Below are 17,827 nucleotides of genomic sequence, written 5' to 3'. Positions count from 1 at the left end.
ATGCCGGAGCTATTAATATCACGGTATTACCCTCTTGTTTGATCTTTCTGACAATTCTGGGAAGAAGAGCAAATGGTGGGAACAGATATACCAGCTTGTAACGCCACTTTACTGCCAGTGTGTCTACAAACTTGGCTTTCGGATCTCTGGTCCAGGATCTGTACCTGGGAACCTTGTTGATCCTTCTTGATGCCATAAGATCTATATCTGGTAGACCCCACCTGTCTACAAGGTTCCAAAAAACCTGTTGATGTAGGGCCCACTCTCCTGCATTTATCTCCTGCCGACTGAGAAAGTCGGCCTCCCAATTCAAGGAATGGTTCAGCAGAGCCTTGTGCTGGTTCATAAAATACAGGGGAACCTTACACATTTTTCCCCCTGTACTTTAAGAACCAGGACAGGTTCAACAGAGCCCAGGGCTGGTTATGCTTGGGGAAGACGGGGAAGCACATCAGTTTTTTTTAATCATTTTTACGGTCACAATTTTATTTTACACACAGAAGCCTTCACAGATCTCAAGGTATAACTTGGACGTTTTAATGCTAGTTGCATTAAAATGTCTGAAATTACATAGGAAAATACTCGCACAGATTCACATAATGTAATAGCCACAGACTCTCAAGTTTGCAGGCTATTACATTTGGCGAGTTGATGGAGAAACCTAGACCTTTAAATGTGCATGTTAGGATCAATAAATAGTGTATACAACCAGGGGCGTAGGGAGGGCGGTTCCACTGGAGCGCGAGCTCCAGACACCTTAGTTACCAGAGGGTGCCCTGAAGTCGTACTTCAGAGTAGCTGTCAAGTAGCTGACAGCCTGTGCAGAGTCCGTAGCAGTAACAGCAGCGTCCTGTCCTGCCTTCCTGCTCTAGTGAGAAACTCCTGGTCACTAGAGGAGTAGTGATGGGTAGTTCACGAATGATCAGTTCAAAATGAACTGGTCTTCAAAATGAACTAGTTCACTCAGTTCACAGCTCTGGCAAAGATCAGTTCATCAGGAGCTAAAACAAGTGGGAGGAGTTAGACACAATGGCAGAGCGAGCACAGCAGCTCCATTAGGCATGAGTCAGTACTGCTAAATGACCACAGGTGGCACTGCTATGCTCAGACTGTGTGTGTGACTGTGCAGCTCATTGAACTATATTCAGGCATTCTAGTTCACTAGTCCAAATAGGTCAGTGACTCATGTGGAGCTGACTGAAATAGATTGTCATGATAACTCATTGAGTAGTTCAAAAGTCACATGATACATTCCCCATTAGCTCTCACAGTTATGAGTCAATACTGCTAAACGACCACCGGAGGCACTGCTGTGAATAGACATATGCATTGTATGGATCTGATGTATATTGTCAGGATTCATTCTCCTAGTATATTAATTCACAAGATACACTCCTAATCAGCTTAAGTCACAGTGTGGAGTGCTGCATGGTATATACTGTACTTCTCTTTACTCTACAAGACATAGGGGGAGATGTATCAAACCTTCAAGAGAGATAAAATAGAACCTATCAGCTTCTGTCATTTTATAGACTATGCTTTGCATAACTTCTTTACTTTATCACTCTCTCTAAGGTTTCATACATCGTCCTCTTATCTTTACTGTACTGATCTCAATGTTATAGGTGTGAAACATTCTAAAGAGGACAAGTAGTGAACTTGCCCATATTGAGACCATCCCCCGATTTTTTATGTGGAGGCTGTAATCCCACCCGCCCTATTGTTAATCTACAGTAGCTCTGGTGTGCATTAAGTGACATTAATAGGTGCAATTAAAAAATTAGGTAAAGTTTTTTTCCTTGTAATTACTGTATTGTAAAAGAAAAAAAAGTGACACCTTACAATACTCTGAATCTGGGTCTCTCTCACTTGTATATTATGGAAATAAAAATTATAACAATAAAATTAACATTGCAGAGCTAAACATGTCACTTGTAGTTAGTTATATATTGCTTTTTTAAAATATTAAAGGATCAGACATATTAAACATAGCTGACCATTTGAACAAGACTATAACTCACCTAATGAGCTAGTAGTTGAAACCCCTACTGTTTGTGTAATAGACTAGTTCTAGGTTTCCAATCACTTCTCTCAGCAGTGTATCAGAGCCAGTGATGTAATGACCTAAATGAACTACATGAACTGATCATTTGAACTATTCTTTTCAGTGAACTAGATCATAATGAACTGTTCACCAAAATGAACTACATTTCCCATCACTAGGAGCTTGTGCTGAGCCCTGATTGGTCAAGCTCAGCACATGTTCATCTGACCCCAGCAGGGAGCGGGGCTACAGCAGTAAATTGAGGAAGAAGCTGCAGGGTCCACATTAAGGTAAGAGAGGTTATACCTTATGTCTATCACCCTCCCTGCCTGTATGTACTGTATGTGTGACCCTTCCTGCCTGTATGTGTGTGTGTGTATGTATGCATGTATGAATGTCTGCCTGCGTGTGTGTGTATGTGTGTATATATATGTCTGTGCCCCTGCCTGCGATTGTGTGTGTATGTATGTATATATGTACAGTATGTGACCCTGCCTGCATGTGTATGTATGTATGTGACCCTGTCTGTATGTGTGTGTCTATGTATGTATAAATGTGTGACCCTGCCTGCATATGTATGTATGTCTGTGTGTATGTATGTATGTCTGAATGTGTGACCATTCCTGTATATGTTTGAATGTATATGTGAACCTGTATGTATGTGTGTGACCCTGCCATGTATGTACACAACTTAAACAGCTGTCAGTGACAACCGCTATGATTCCATCACAATAATCCTGCTACTGTCATCACACCACGTCCATGTTTGCTCCACTGCTCAACAGTCACACATAGAAAATCACACTGTCTACTGCTCTTACCTGCAAGATAGACACAGTCTGAGAGAAGTGGTGTTGTTCCATTGTTGATGTGGAATATAATGCTGCCAAGGGGTGATCAAATTTTTGTAAGTAGCTGTTACTATATCCCCGGTGATCCAGGTCATGGCATAAGCATGCTATCAACAGACCTTGTCTCTAAAAGAAGACACAAAATGTTTTGTTTCTTTAACATAATTGTTATGGTAAATCTATGAGGCAATTGTGATTATTAATTATTATTAGGGAAAAGCTCTTTTGAGAAATGACATGATGTAAATATACTGTAGTTTTACTCCTGTACAGCACTAAGGGGCCCATTTATTAATAATCACATTTTCAATGCGATCTGGGCATGATATTAACGCCCGAATGTATCAACCGGCACACACAGGAGCCCGTCCCTGCGATGTACCCTGGACTGCTGTTGGGACTACGTGCGCGGTCCTGCGCATGCACAGTCATCATTGCATGGGAGTGTTCCTGGGGGAACCCTCTGCCAGCTAATTATGCGATTTGTAGCCCATAGGCTACAATGGCTAACGCCATCTTCAGATGGCATTAGCTGCGGTGCCCAATCTCCAGAATGCATTCCGGAAATTGGTAAAATTTGTAAACATTGCATTCCCCATAGAAACCTATGGGGGATGCAGCTGCCTGCAGGGTTGGAGGAATCGTAGCAGGTACAGTAACTCAGATACCTGCTGCGGTCCCTCCTTCATACATCTGAGGGAATCGTAATATTTGCAGTTGACCCCCGAAAACAGGGTTAAAGCGGCAAATATACAATGATAAATGGGCCACTAAGGTCCAAAAAGTGGACATCACTTATTGCAGGAAAGGTGGCTGTGCAACTGCACACATAGGACCTCATTCAGACCCACTCGCAAGCGCTGAGCGCTCGCAAGCAGGTCGATGTTTCGGCCCTGCGCACGCGCAGCGGCCGCACTGCGCGTGCGCAAGCCCCGGGGCGAGAGAAATTCTCTCACTCCGGAGCTCACTACAAAAGGGGCGGCTGTCGATGTTGATCAGCAGCTTGCCCCGTTTTGTAGGCGTGGCGGGGGGGTGGTTTCACAAACGGAGGCGTTCCTTAAGGAACGCCTGCCGTTTTGTGGGCGGCCGCACTAACATCAGCAGTGATGTCAGTGGAGAGCTTCCTGCTCGATCAGAGCAGGAAGATCCTGGGGCTTGCGGTTGCCGAGACCCAACCTTAGGGTCTCGTCGCAAGCCCCGATGGTCGCGATGGTCTTGACCATAGCGACCATCAACCTGGTCGGTCGCTAAAGCTGTGGGTGGTCGCACAAAGAACTCACATCTCTATGGTAATATACCTTGCTGCATCACTAGTGGCGTTTCTAGAGAGGAGGGGGCCCGTGTGCAGTCTCCAACACGGACCCCCTCCTCTCCGCCTGACACCCGGCAGCCCACTGAGCTGTGCGCGGCCAACGCCGAAGTCTATAGTGTATGCACAGGTCACAGGGAAAATGGCAGCGGCGGTCATTTTCCCTGTACTGCGCAAACGACGGGAAAATGGTCGCCGCGGCCATTTTCCAGTCGTTTTACAGCGCCGGACCCCCGCGCCGGCGTGGGACTTCGGAGAGGTAAGTAATATTATGGGTGCAAGGTGTGCGGTGCAGTGCGGGGCCCCCCTGGACCCAGGGGCCCGTGTTCCCCACACACCATGCACCCATTATAGATATGCCCTTGTGGGTCACATATCAAACTAATCTGTGCAGTCTGGTGAAGCAGTTTAGTTGCATCATGTTGCAACCTAGACACACATTACAGCAAAAAAGACACAAAATAGATCCTACACCACTCAGCGCAGCTCACTTGCGTCAGGAGTCATGCACCACATGGCGTATTGATGCTAGGTGTATGATGACTCGCCTGAAGCTTTTGTCAGTAGAGAGGTAGGCAACAAAGCATGAGTATCAGGGGAAGTTTAAGAGAAGAGAGGGCCACCTCCGTGCAGTCCCCTTTCTCTCAGGCAGCGCAGTAGTAGACAGTAGCTAGAGTCTACTGTGCACGGAGACTTCTCTACTGCCCATGCACAAATCTCCAGGAAAATGGCCACCACGTCATTTTCTGGTGATTGCCATCTGCCACGCCAGGGGCCCATGTGCACCGCACACCTTGCACCCATTATAGATGCACCAATGATAGGTATGTGTAAAGATCGACTGTGATTGTAAATTGTACGTTTACAATATTAGTTCTAAAGAATCAAACACCCTAGGTAACCATGAAGACATAAAAAAATTATAATGGGGAGAGGGGGTGAACCAATAGTATTTTAATTGCAGTTAGTGGTATCGAGCACATGGTGGACGCAGCAAGAACTCCCATCTCTATGGTAATATACCTTGCTGCATTGCTATACATGCCTGACACCTACACTGCAGGTAAAATATTATTTTAGAATGTGTAAAATGCATCACTAGATAATACTATGTGAATACGCAACACTTAAGAGCTGAAATGGACTTGTAATAAATTTTAAACAAAAACTGCCTTATTGGTGCAGTTTTATTTACTGTTCCTAATCAAGCATTCAGAACCCCCCTGTAATAATCCTACATCTGCCCAGGTTATCATAGTTTCATATTCATACTTTTTTTGGTTTGGTTTTGTAACTGATGCAGCAGTTTAATGGAATTAGCACTCCACAAAAAAATAGAAGATGTCAGTTGCTTCAGATACAATATGCAAGCAGATGAAAGCCAAAGCATTTCTGGATAAACATGGTCTGTGAAGGTGTCCATGTGTGTAGGGTAGAATGTGCTGGGACACAGGACGAAGCAGGAAAAAGTTAGGAGAATGAAAATAAGAGGGAGAGGCAGGAGAGGAAGCCACATGGACGTAGAGGATATGCAGAAGAAAGCTGGGGAAAAGATATGCACATGAGAATCAGGAGAGAGAAAAGCATACAGGGAAAATGTGATAGGCTTGATAGAGGAGGAAGCTTAACAGAGTTGGGAGAAGACGAGAAGGAAACACAGGTCACAGAGACAGATAAGAAAGGAGGAAACACAGGGTAGAAATACAGATTAGACAGATAAAAAGGAGCAATTTGTAAGACTGATGGAGGTTTAATGTAGTGTGCATTTGTGACTGTTTATTTTAGGGCGTTTGATTGTACTGTAAATGGAAAATTAGTATCTATATATCCATAACAATTTGCAATATACTCAATTGTACAGTGCTGGAAATGTTTGGCATATTATTTATTATGATACAAGAAATTGAAAAAGGGAAGAGCTGTATTAAAAAAAAAAAAATCAAAATAAAAAAATAGTGTGCAATGGTTGTGTTACAATTAAATGACACTACACTGTAGTTGTTAAACAATAATAGATACCCAAGCCTTAAATTGCTAAAGATAATAATAATAATAATAATAATAATAATAATAATAATAATAATATTTTGTATTCTGATAATGACATTCTGCTATGTTTTGTATATAGACCTAGGGGTATATTTACTAAAGTGAGAGTTTTTAGAAGTGGAGATTTTGCCCATAGCAACCAATCAGATTCTACTTAACATTTAACTAGCACCTTCCAGAAGATAATAGCTAGAATCTCATTGGTTGCTATGAGGAACATCTCTACTTCTAAAAACCCACAATTTAGTAATGTACCCCTAAGTGCTTTCCTGCTTACTGATCCAGATCTATTCTGATAGACTGAGCTACAACTTTTAGCCCAGGTAAGTATTTTTTTTAATGGATCTCCACACATAATTTTTAGTTATTATATATTGCTTTATGGAATAAGACAAAATGTTCAGACAGTGAATTCAGCATTGATTTTTATTGAAAGCAAAAGTAAAGAGTTAATTACCTCCTAACAACAAATGCCTGGTTTCTGTTGCATTTTAGAGAATTTTGCAGGTGGTAGATAAATGTTAAGTAAAATCTGATTAGACGCTATGGGCAACATCTCCACTTCTAAAAATCTGCACTCTAGTAAATATACCCCTTAGCTTCAATAATGTAATCATTGTATAGCAAGATTGCTGCTGAGAGCTCAGAGGCCACTCCTTTGCAAAGACAGATGAATGGCAGCTAATTTGATCAGCCAGCAGTCTGCCTGTCACAGTCTCAGAGTCCCACCCTGATGAGTCATTTTTACCCCTTTTGCCAGTTGTCAGGTTCAGACAAAAATGGTAAAGAAAGATATTAACCATCACCACCAGGGTGGCGGCTCTGTCTGGGGTTCACAATAGAGGGTCACATATAATGAGGGCAAGGACCGCACACCTTGGGCCGCAGGTTGTGCAAGGCTAATTTAGAGGGTTCAAAATTAAAACATTTAGCTACTCCTACCAACCACGGGGCTCATTTGGAGTGGGATGCAATTTCTGCATTGCGTAAAAAAAAAAAAAAACCAGCAAAAAATTAAATTTTCCTAATATGAAGAGCCACAAGTATCTTATTCAGTAGAAGTTATACAGCGTTTGTTAGTCTCTGGTGTCAGGGCTCTGTAAGGAGCAAGTTCTTGTTTGTAACTTTTTTCAAGCCTTTGGATGCATAAATGGACTGAAGCTGACTAATATGGTTATTATTAGAGCAAGACCCAGGGGCCTATTCATCAACACTAAAATAACATTTTTAAGGACATTTTCCTTAAATAACGTTATTTTGGTATTCATGAACAGACTTAGCACAGGAGATATCACAGATATCTCCTTGCTAAGTTCCCCTGCGTTAATTTCCCTGCGTGGAAATTGTGGTATTCATCAAATTCCGAAAAAGTTTTTTTTTTTTTTCTAATCTGTCATGTGGTCTGCTGGGAAACCACATGACAGACCAGCAGGACGGAGCCGGAGGCTGCTGCGCGGACAGGTAAGTCGGGGGGGGGGGGGGGGGAGGTGAGCGGAGGGGGGTGGGGGGGTACACAAACTTAACGCATCTGTAGGCAGTGCAGTGCGGTTTTACATGCGAGTTCTAAACCTAATTATCTCTAGAGAATTTTTAGGTTTAATGAATAGGCCCCTATATCTGATACTTTACCAACTTTTGTGTTGGGCTTCTGAACAAATCTACATTAGCCCCAATGTCTTTAACAACATGTTTTTTTATTCCAAAAGGTGTTTCATTTCTCAAGAGAAATACAACACAGTACTGTTTTTTTTTTAGGCATAAATAATTGTTAAAGGTTCTTCAGTCTTTAAGGAAGTGACATCTATACATTGCTTGCCTTCGTGATACTACAGAGAACACGGAAGTATTTCTAGTTCATACTCGAGCACTGATGGCCCAGTACACTTCCAGCAGAACTCTGTCACTGAACTGCCTTTACAACAGTATACTTATTCTTACAAATTCAGTCTCGCAATGACTACAGATTAATGGAGTATTACCGTATTTGGCACCCAAAGGAAAACAAATATGTTTTGTATATAGGGCCTGATTCAGCAAAGAATGCAGTTGCTAATACACATGCGCATGCAACTCAGTGCAAACTAGCCATTGTGATCAGGACTGCGATTACAGCGGCTACGCAGACCCATCGCAGAGTGACTGACAGGAAGTGCCGTTTGTGGGTGGTAACGGGGGTAAAGGCTGTACGCAGGCATGCCAGTGCGATTGAATGCTGTTCCAGGGGCATGCAGAAATTATCCACTGCAATGCCGTATGCAGCCTGAAGCCTGATAGCGTGCGTGGAAGTTAGCAATTTCTGAGTAAGGTCAGGGCATGTGCAAGTGTGCGTGAGGCTGCGATGGTACTTGATTGTACCGATGGTTTCTCAGTGTTGATAAATATTACAGATGTGTGAAAGGTAAAGTGGGCGTCCATATGTAGTGCAGCGGTGGCATTGCGATTGCATTGTATTAGCATACTATTGCAGTTGAACTGCGTGCGTAATTGCTATTGCATTCGCTGTTGCGTTCCGTAGTGAATCAGGCCCATAGTGTATTGGTTTTCTCTTTTAAAAAAACAGAACACACAATATACTAGATCAATGATCTGTATTCACTAATTAGGTACACATTCTAGGAAATTAGCAAATGCTTCAAAGGGTTTTTATTGACTGCCAATAACTTAGTTGCCTTTACATACTGTATATAAGGTTATATATAGAATGCAAAATATACTTGATCAATTAAAAAAAATGATATCCTACCTCCAAGTCTGTAAACAATTCTTGGTTATGTTGCAATATAACATACATGCAATGTGACACGGTTACGGCATGTTTCCAATTATGATAAGGTACACGACGATAGTTCTTTTTCACCGACATAGTGAAACGACACAACTTTTCAAGTTCAAAGCTAGAAAAAAGGAAATCAAACATTTGAAGTAATATATCTAAGTCTATACCAAATATTCTAACAATGAGATAATTGAAATGTTTGTTGATATAGACTAAAACATTAGTAATAATTCATAAATTATACACATCAGAAGGTAATTCTATTGTGGTCAAAGTAGCCATCTGCTAAAATTATGTATTCCAAGTAGAACATTTACATTTATGTACAGATCACGGCCATATACCCTTAACTATATGGTTAACAGTTGGTTAATAAATTCCTTGTCTATTGCCAACATCTTTCCAAAAAAGTTATATAAAAAACCTAAGATTCGTACCAGTTTTTACCACAAGACTGATGTATCATATACACATAAATGGCTGGCCATAGGTCCTCAAAGGGTTGAATGTCAAAGTGGTATCTGAAAGACACAGTAGAAAATGTTACGCACAAACCAGTAACCTTTGCTTTATAAATCATTCCAAAATAATCTTTATACATAACATCCAACTGCTGAATAATTATGTATTTCTGCCTAATATTTAGCCAATAATAAATCACAATAGACTGGATAGTATATGTTTCACTTTCACATTAAAGAACCATGTGCTGTTTGTAAAACTTTTGCTTAAATTTCAAAATCTGCAGGTGCCACAGTTCCCACTGCTTTATGCAAATTGCAAAAGGAACATCGACCTTTAGTAAAGAAAAACATACTGAGGAACATAACATACGAAAGAAATGACACACGGTTCTAATACATAATGCAATTATATTTCACATTACAGAACGATATAAAGAAATCATAGCTTTATAAATAAAAACATTAATAAGCCTGATGACTGAGGGCCTGATTCATAGATGGGCACAATGCTGATATTTATGCAGATTGAGCCATTGTTTGCCATTGCGCATGCGTGTAAGCCACACTACGCATGTGCAGTTATTGAATTGTGAATACGCTCAGAGGATTCACTCGCAAAGTGAGTGACAGGTAGTCAGCGTTTGTGAATCATTAGCATATTTCTGCAATTGCGATCCGTGAGAGATCGCAGCTGCGATGGCATTTGTGTCCATCTCTGAATCAGGACCTGAGAGCATTAGCATTTAAAAATTCTGACCAACCACCCTTTCCTCCCTCCCTTAAGTGTAGATGTACTAAGCCTTGGAGAGAGATAAAGTGGATGGAGATAAAGTACCAACCAATTAGCTCCTAACTGTCATATTTCAAACACAGCCTATAAAAGTAACAAAAGCTGATTGGTTGGTACTTTATTTCCGTCCACTTTCTCTCTCCACAAGGCTTAGTACATAGACCCCCTAGTCTGTAAGCGCTCTCAAGCAGGACATGCCATCCTCTTGGTATTGGGGGTTAAAAGGAAGCGCTCAAGGTTTTGTATAATTGTGTTGAGACAATGGTTTAAAGATATTTTTCTACAGTTTAATACACAATAGTTAAAACATACATTCTAAAGACAAAATATAAAAATAAATATAAAATATCGGCATCAAAAGTGATGCATATTTCACAGATTTGAGTATTTCCTAACAAACACCACAATAGAATATAGACAATGAAAGTATGAACTGTAATCTGCAAGCTCTCTCTCATAATAGACGGGACACATATGTTTCAAATAGTATCCTTGTTGTTATATTATTCCCTCGTTACACGACAGGGTGGAAACCGGTTTCTCAAATATGTAATGCAGATTGATAACTTCTTGTAAAAAAAGCAACTAAGTTGCTACTCAGTCAGTGTAAAAAAATGCATATGCCAGTTCATGTAGTCAGGGGCGCCGAGAGGGGGGAGCGGGTACAAATTACCCGGGCTTGCTGAAGAGGCCCGGCGGGGGCCCGGGTCCGGTACCGCTCCCCCCCCCCTCTTATCACAGCAGCCAAGCACACGCTGCTGTGTGCTGGGCTGCACTGGGAGACTGCTCGCGGCTGCTATGAAGCAGCCACAGCAGTCTCCTATGCCTGTGGGGGGAGCGATCAAGCTGATCGCGTCCACCACTGGTTATATACGCCAGGCTGGGGGGGCTCTGAGCACCCCCTTCGCCAGCGCACTACAAAAATAGTTGTTTTATTTCTCTCTCTCGAAGGGGGTGTGGACACGCCTCCTGCAATTATGCCACGCCCTCTTTACCAGGGCACGCCGCGGCTCTCAGTGGGCCTGCATGTAGTAACCGAGATATGGAAAAGGTTACTCAATTGCACAGTTGATGTAGGATTGGCATGTCATATACAGTGCACTGTAAATAAAAATAGGGCAGATCTCACCACTTCTATAGGCCTGTGATGGGTCCACAAGTGGAGGATGGTCTCATCACAATTATTAGGAAGATGTATTTTCCCGTGCTTTAACAGTGTTTAAAAACACTTCTTTAATTCATCAGCACTTTATTTATGTATTCCAAACTTTGCTTGTATCTTACCACTGTTTTTATGCAGAATCCATCTCACATGTTTACCAAACAGGAAGTGATGTCACAATTACCTAACAAATTGATTTGGGTAAATCTTGACAAAGTCTATTTGACGAAACGCGTTGGGTCTTCCCAGACTGCACCTCTCCTGAAAGCTAAGCATCCTAGCATCTGTTACTTATATCCTTTTGTAAAAAATTTTATTTTTTTTTCAAAAGTGCTGTTTTTATTTGACTACCAGTGCAAAAGTGTCTGATATATATATATATATATATATATATATAATGCTTAAACTGTATCAAAGGAAACAGGCAGCACCAACCAGCACACCAGCTTTGTAGCAAAAAAGACAACATTTATTTCAATGCAAAAAAAGGCACATAGCTGCATTTCATCCATGTAGATGACATAATGATACTTATCATATTGTAGTTGTTATAGGCATATTGATAGCTCCCAGCCCGACAGCTGTTTTGGTGTTACCACCTTCCTCAAGGGTCAGCTATGCCAACTCTAGCAACAAATGCCCTTAAATACCTAACACCCCCATAATGAGTACTCTCACCTGTGCACGCACCTGGCATGCATCACCTCCCATCCGAATGCCCATCACATCCCGGAAGACGGACTCTCCGCATCCACACCATGATCCACATGGCGGGACGCCGTCCTCCGTCAAACCGGAAGTGACGCGCCGGACACAATGGAACTACTGTGGCTTCCCCACCAACTACTATCAGCCACAGAGTTCCGTCTGACAGGAAGCGGCTGCCAGATCTCTAACAATACAACCCAATACAGAGCCACTAGCGTCTCATCACCATAGCAACCGGAGGCACTCAATTCTGACAAAAGTCCTCCAGCGCTGCTAATCAAACGCAGAATTGAGTGCCTCCGGTTGCTATGGTGATGAGACGCTAGTAGCTTTGTAGGTGATGCATGCCAGGTGCGTGCACAGGTGAGAGTACTCATTATGGGGGTGTTAGGTATTTAAGGGCATTCGTTGCTAGAGTTGGCATAGCTGACCCTTGAGGAAGGTGGCAACACCGAAACAGCTGTCGGGCTGGGAGCTATCAATATGCCTATAACAACTACAATATGATAAGTATCATTATGTCATCTACATGGATGGAATGCAGCTATATGCCTTTTTTTGCATTGAAATAAATGTTGTCTTTTTTGCTACAAAGCTGGTTGGTGCTGCCTGTTTCCTTGGATACAGTTTAAGCATTATATTTGAATGATTAATTACCTTGCACCCATTATATAACATGAGGTGTGCGATTTTCTATGGACGATATATATATATATATATATATATATATATATATGCTGTTTTATTATTCTACGTATTTCTAGCCTACGTTTACAGTGATATTTTATGGAATGTATTTTTTGCCTGATGTGTTTTTACTAAATAAAACTGATGTTACATTTTTAACACACTACTCAGTCATAATTTTACGGGCTTGGGACACCAGAGGTCACAGTCACCCTATTTTTTGTCTTACAATTCGTCTATATAGGCCGCTTACCATTGCCTAATTTACTTAGGGTTGAGCTGACGCCCAGTATATCCATTGGGATGTCAAATACGAGTTCTGCTAAATTGTGTGATAAAGACTGGTGTACTGTGGCGCTGTTTAACTGCAGACTTTCAGATTTAATTTGAGGGTAATTACATCCAAATCAGGTGAACGGTGTAGGAATTACAACGGTTTCTATATGTGCCTCCCACTTTTTAAGGGGCCAAAAGTAATGGGACAAACTAAACAATCCTAAATCTAACTTTCACTTTTTAATACTTTGTTGCAAATCCTTTGCAGGCAATTACAGCCTGAAGTCTGGAATGCATAGACATCCCCAGACGCTGGGTTTCATCCCTGGTGATGCTCTGCCAGGCCTCTTCTGCAAATGTCTTCATTTACTGCTTGTTCTTGGGGCATTTTTCCTTCAGTTTTGTCTTCATCAAGTGAAATGCATGTTCAATCGGATTCAGGTCAGGGGATTGACTTGGCCATTGCATAACATTCCACTTTTTAGCCTTAAAAAAAACTTTGGTTGCTTTTGCAGTATGCTTCGGGTCATTGTCCATCTGCACTGTGAAGCGCCGTCCAATGAGTTCTGAAGCATTTGACTGAATATGAGCATATAATATTGCCTGAAACACTTCAGGATTCATTCTGCTGCTTTTGTCAGCAGTCACATCATCAATAAATACAAGGGAACCAGTTCCATTGGCAGCCATACATGCCCACGCCATGACACTACCACCACCATGCTTCACTGATGAGGTGGTATGTTTTGGATCATAAGCAGTTCCTTTCCTTCTCCATACTCTACTCTACCCATCACTCTGGTACAAGTTGATCTTTGTCTCATCTGTCCATTAGATGTTGTTCCAGAACTGTAATGGCTTTTTTAGATGTTGTTTGGCAAACTCTAATCTGGTCTTCCTGTTTTTGAGGCTCACCAATGGTTTACATCTTGTGGTGAGCCCTCTATATTCACTTTTGTGAAGTCTTCTCTTGATTGTTGACTTTGACACATATACACCTACCTCCTGGAGAGTGTTCTTGATTTGGACAACTGTTGTGAAGGGGTTTTTCTTCAACAGGGAAATACTTCTTCTGTCATCCGCCACAGTTGTTTTCCTTGGTCTTCCGGGTCTTTTGGTGTTGCTGAGCTCTCCGGTGCGTTCTTTCTTTTTAAGAATGTTCCAAACAGTTGATTTGTCCACACCTAATGTTTTTGCTATCTCTCTGATGGGTTTGTTTTGATTTTTCAGCCTAATGATGGCTTGCTTCACTGATAGTGACAGCTCTTTGGATCTCATATTGAGAGTCAACAGCAACTGATTCCAAATGCAAATGTCACACCTATAATCAACTCCAGACCTTTTACCTGCTTAATTGATAGTGAACTAATGAGGGAATAGCCCACACCTGTCCATGAAATAGCTTTTGAGTTGATAGTCCCATTACTTTTGGCCCCTTAAAAAGTGGGAGGCACATATAGAAACCGTTGTAATTCCTACACCGTTCACCTGATTTGGATGCAATTACCCTCAAATTAAATCTGAAAGTCTGTAGTTAAAGCACATCTTGTTTGTTTCATTTCAAAGCCATTGTGGTGCTGAATAGAGGCCAAAATATGAAAACTCTGTCAATGTCCCAATATTTATGCACCTGACTGTATATGTGTGTATATATATATATATATATATATATAATCACACAAAAAAAAACAATTTCTTTTTGTGCATACTTAAAACATAATTATAGCTCCTATTTATGAAAGAAACAAAATCAAATGCTTATAAACGGATCAGCAATAATTCTACATGACAATAAATACAATCTGGATTTTTTCTCCAAAAATAAAAGTTTTGTCAATGTTTTGCCACATAGGTCCGTATTCAATTTGAGGCGAAATGTTGGAATCGGCGATAATTTACCGCCGATGACGTCATTTTCACCTATTTGATATATCCCCATATTCAATTACATTGACTTTTCGCCAATGCGAAAAGTCAATTTAAAAAAAAGGGGATAATTTTTCGCCAGCCTTTAGCAGGCAAAAAAAAAAATGCAGAATTGGGGTTTAGGGGTGCAGGCTTTAAAAAAAAAATAGCCTGCACCCTTGGGAATGCCCCCTTAAAACGATCTGTGCAAAAAAAAAGTAATAAAAAAAAATAAAAATCGGGACACCCCAAAAAAATTATTTCAAATTTTGGGGAGAAAAAAATAGGGGAACAGTGTTTAAAAATAGCAAAATAGGTTCAGCGGTATTCTGTGAGTATGCGGCAGGTGTTTTCTAGAATAGGCTATTAGCGGCAAGTGCATTTTTGCTGAATTTTTTAAAAATTCGTTTAGGGACTTAAAAATATGCTAGTACCCATTTTCATGTACCCCAAATTTGATGGGACCACTTTTAAAAACGAAAAAAAAAGCTAATTGCTCTTCTGCATCACTTCTTCAATTTCGGGAAAAAAACACCTGCCGCGGCTATTTAAAAACCTGACTTTCTTCTGCAGGCAAAAATGGGGGTAACCATAGTGATCCCCCAGGTCTGGTCATCTTTAGGGGGTCCTACAATTATTTCCCAAAAATTCCCGAATTTTTTAGATGATCAAAGTTTCGCCGGTTCCCGAATTCGCCTACTTTTGAATTAAATACGGGGAATAGCGGGCATGCGCACAATACTTTTCCGCCTGGAAAACTGGCGAAGGAGGCGAAAAATCCAGCAACACAAAATACAGAATGGAAAATAGACAAAAAACTGCAGCGCTAAGAAGGAATGTGTGACAATGATACATCCCTTAATTGTGGGTAATATTCTCTTTATGATAGATCGGGTGTATAATCCTCTGCATATATCTCTAAATCCTCAATGAAGAAAATAAATTATGTTAGCCAGGAATCATCTAGGAAGGGATAGTGTACCAAACTCACTTCTCCCAATCATAGATGAATACACATCAAGGTATCTTTAGTCCTTCCTTTTGGTCAAATACCGCAATAAGATGTATGCAGAATGGGCCCACAGGAAAAAACAATAAGTTAAAGGAGGACGTTTCTCTTTGAATAGCGTACCCCAACTCACGCTTAATGATTGATGCTAATTCATATCAAGGTTTCTTTATATGTAAAGGGTGGATTCGTACCCCAACTCACGTATAATGATGTGATGTTGCTCCTGTAAAGGTATCTTTATCCAATGATTTCTGCTAATATGATGAAAATCCTCAGCAATATAGTTCCATAGTATATTGATGCATAAACGTGAATATGTCATCCAAAACAAGTATTTTATTAATACCAAAAAATATATAGTTCCACCCAAGGGTCAAAATGGAAGCATCAAAAAAACACATTAAAAGGAGTACATAAAAACAACAATATGAAGTAATAAAAATCCAATGGACTGCAGGTGTGAGTAATTTGACATATGTTTTTTTTTTACTCAGAACATTTTTTTTTTCTTAGAGTATTGTTTTAAATAATTTTTTTTTTTTTTCCATTGGATTTTTATTACTTCATATTGTTGTTTTTATGTACTCTTTTAATGTGTTTTTTGATGCTTCCATTTTGACCCTTGGTTGGAACTATATATTTTTTTGTATTAATAAAATATGTATTCATCTATGAGTGGGAGAAGTGAGTTTGGTACGCTATCCCTTCCTAGACGATTCCTGGCAAACAATTTCTTTTCTTCACTGAGGATTTAGAGGTTTTCCTTTCTGATGTTTACGATCTTATATTTATTTAAAAATACTCACAATTCAATCTCTTTACAAAGAGGTGCTGGTAGGGTACAGTTCTTTAGGTTCTGCCATTCTTCTGAAGTACAGATGCTGTGGTAGGACAATTTTTCTAAAGTCACCCGGTAAATGCATTCAGAATGCCTTATTCTATGGTACATCTAATCGAAAAAAGAAATGTTCAAAAAGGTGGTGAATACAGAAATGTAATAGCAAAGTCAACTAAGATTTTGCTCTTTACTAGTTGCATACATTTCAAATTTATGAGTTTAAACACAAATTTAACTGTTCATGATTATCAATCTTCCCAGATTGTATTGTAAGCTCCTGAAAATTGGGTGGTGCTCACGGACACCTGGTCCTGAGTGAAGTGGGCGGTCTGAGCGACCGATGAAGCACTTTGCGTTGAATAGTATAGTAGGGCTGAGCCACAATGATGTGATTTAATGCAAATTATCACACCCTTGAAAACCGCCCACTTCTACCACGCCATACCCCCCCTAGTGCAGATCCGGCTGCCTACCTCCCAGAGTATTGCTGAGTTCTGAAACTTTTAAAGTACATTGGACAGCTACATGTTTTCTCATACATCTACCATCTATATGCCATATGGCGAGAGGCACTTGGTGAGACCAAGTCGCTCAAGGAAGAGTAGCACACCACTTATTTCTTTACATTTTCTGTATTATAAACATTAATGAACCATTGAGAAGCCACCCACAGTGTAGTAGAGATGCCGGGCTGCAACTAAATGCACGGGAATTGGTTTTACACAAGAACAAAGTCGCAGATTAAGCACAACGGAACTTGGTGTGAGGAAAAGCAACTGCTGCTCGCATCAGAGCCCCTCTTATACAGATACAAACTCAGTCGCACACAGATGTACTAATGTCACACATCAAATTAATCTGTGTAATCTAGCAATGTCTTGTGATTCCCATTTGTTTTATTTATGCAAATAAGAAACATTTTAAGTGAAAAGTCACCTATTTGGTGCAATTAAAGC

The 17,827-nt window shown here is 40.6% G+C and overlaps 1 protein-coding gene across 1 annotated transcript in view; it reads right to left on the bottom strand.

Moving 5' to 3' along the window:
• Positions 1 to 17,827, bottom strand: part of PDE10A (phosphodiesterase 10A) — a 253,134-nt gene that overhangs the window by 52,313 nt on the left and 182,994 nt on the right. The window contains exons 14-17 of the mRNA XM_088472542.1: positions 16,840 to 16,982; positions 9,467 to 9,550; positions 8,997 to 9,147; positions 2,866 to 3,021 (exon numbers count right to left, since the gene is read on the bottom strand). Coding sequence (XP_088328668.1) covers positions 2,866 to 3,021; positions 8,997 to 9,147; positions 9,467 to 9,550; positions 16,840 to 16,982 — 534 coding nt within the window. The remainder of the gene's footprint in view (positions 1 to 2,865; positions 3,022 to 8,996; positions 9,148 to 9,466; positions 9,551 to 16,839; positions 16,983 to 17,827) is intronic.

Source organism: Taudactylus pleione, unplaced genomic scaffold (genome assembly GCF_031769625.1).
Source record: "Taudactylus pleione unplaced genomic scaffold, aTauple2 ptg000125l, whole genome shotgun sequence".
NCBI lineage: Eukaryota > Metazoa > Chordata > Amphibia > Anura > Myobatrachidae > Taudactylus > Taudactylus pleione.
Note: the sequence above shows the minus strand (reverse complement) of the source record. Positions and strands in the feature narration are given on the sequence as shown.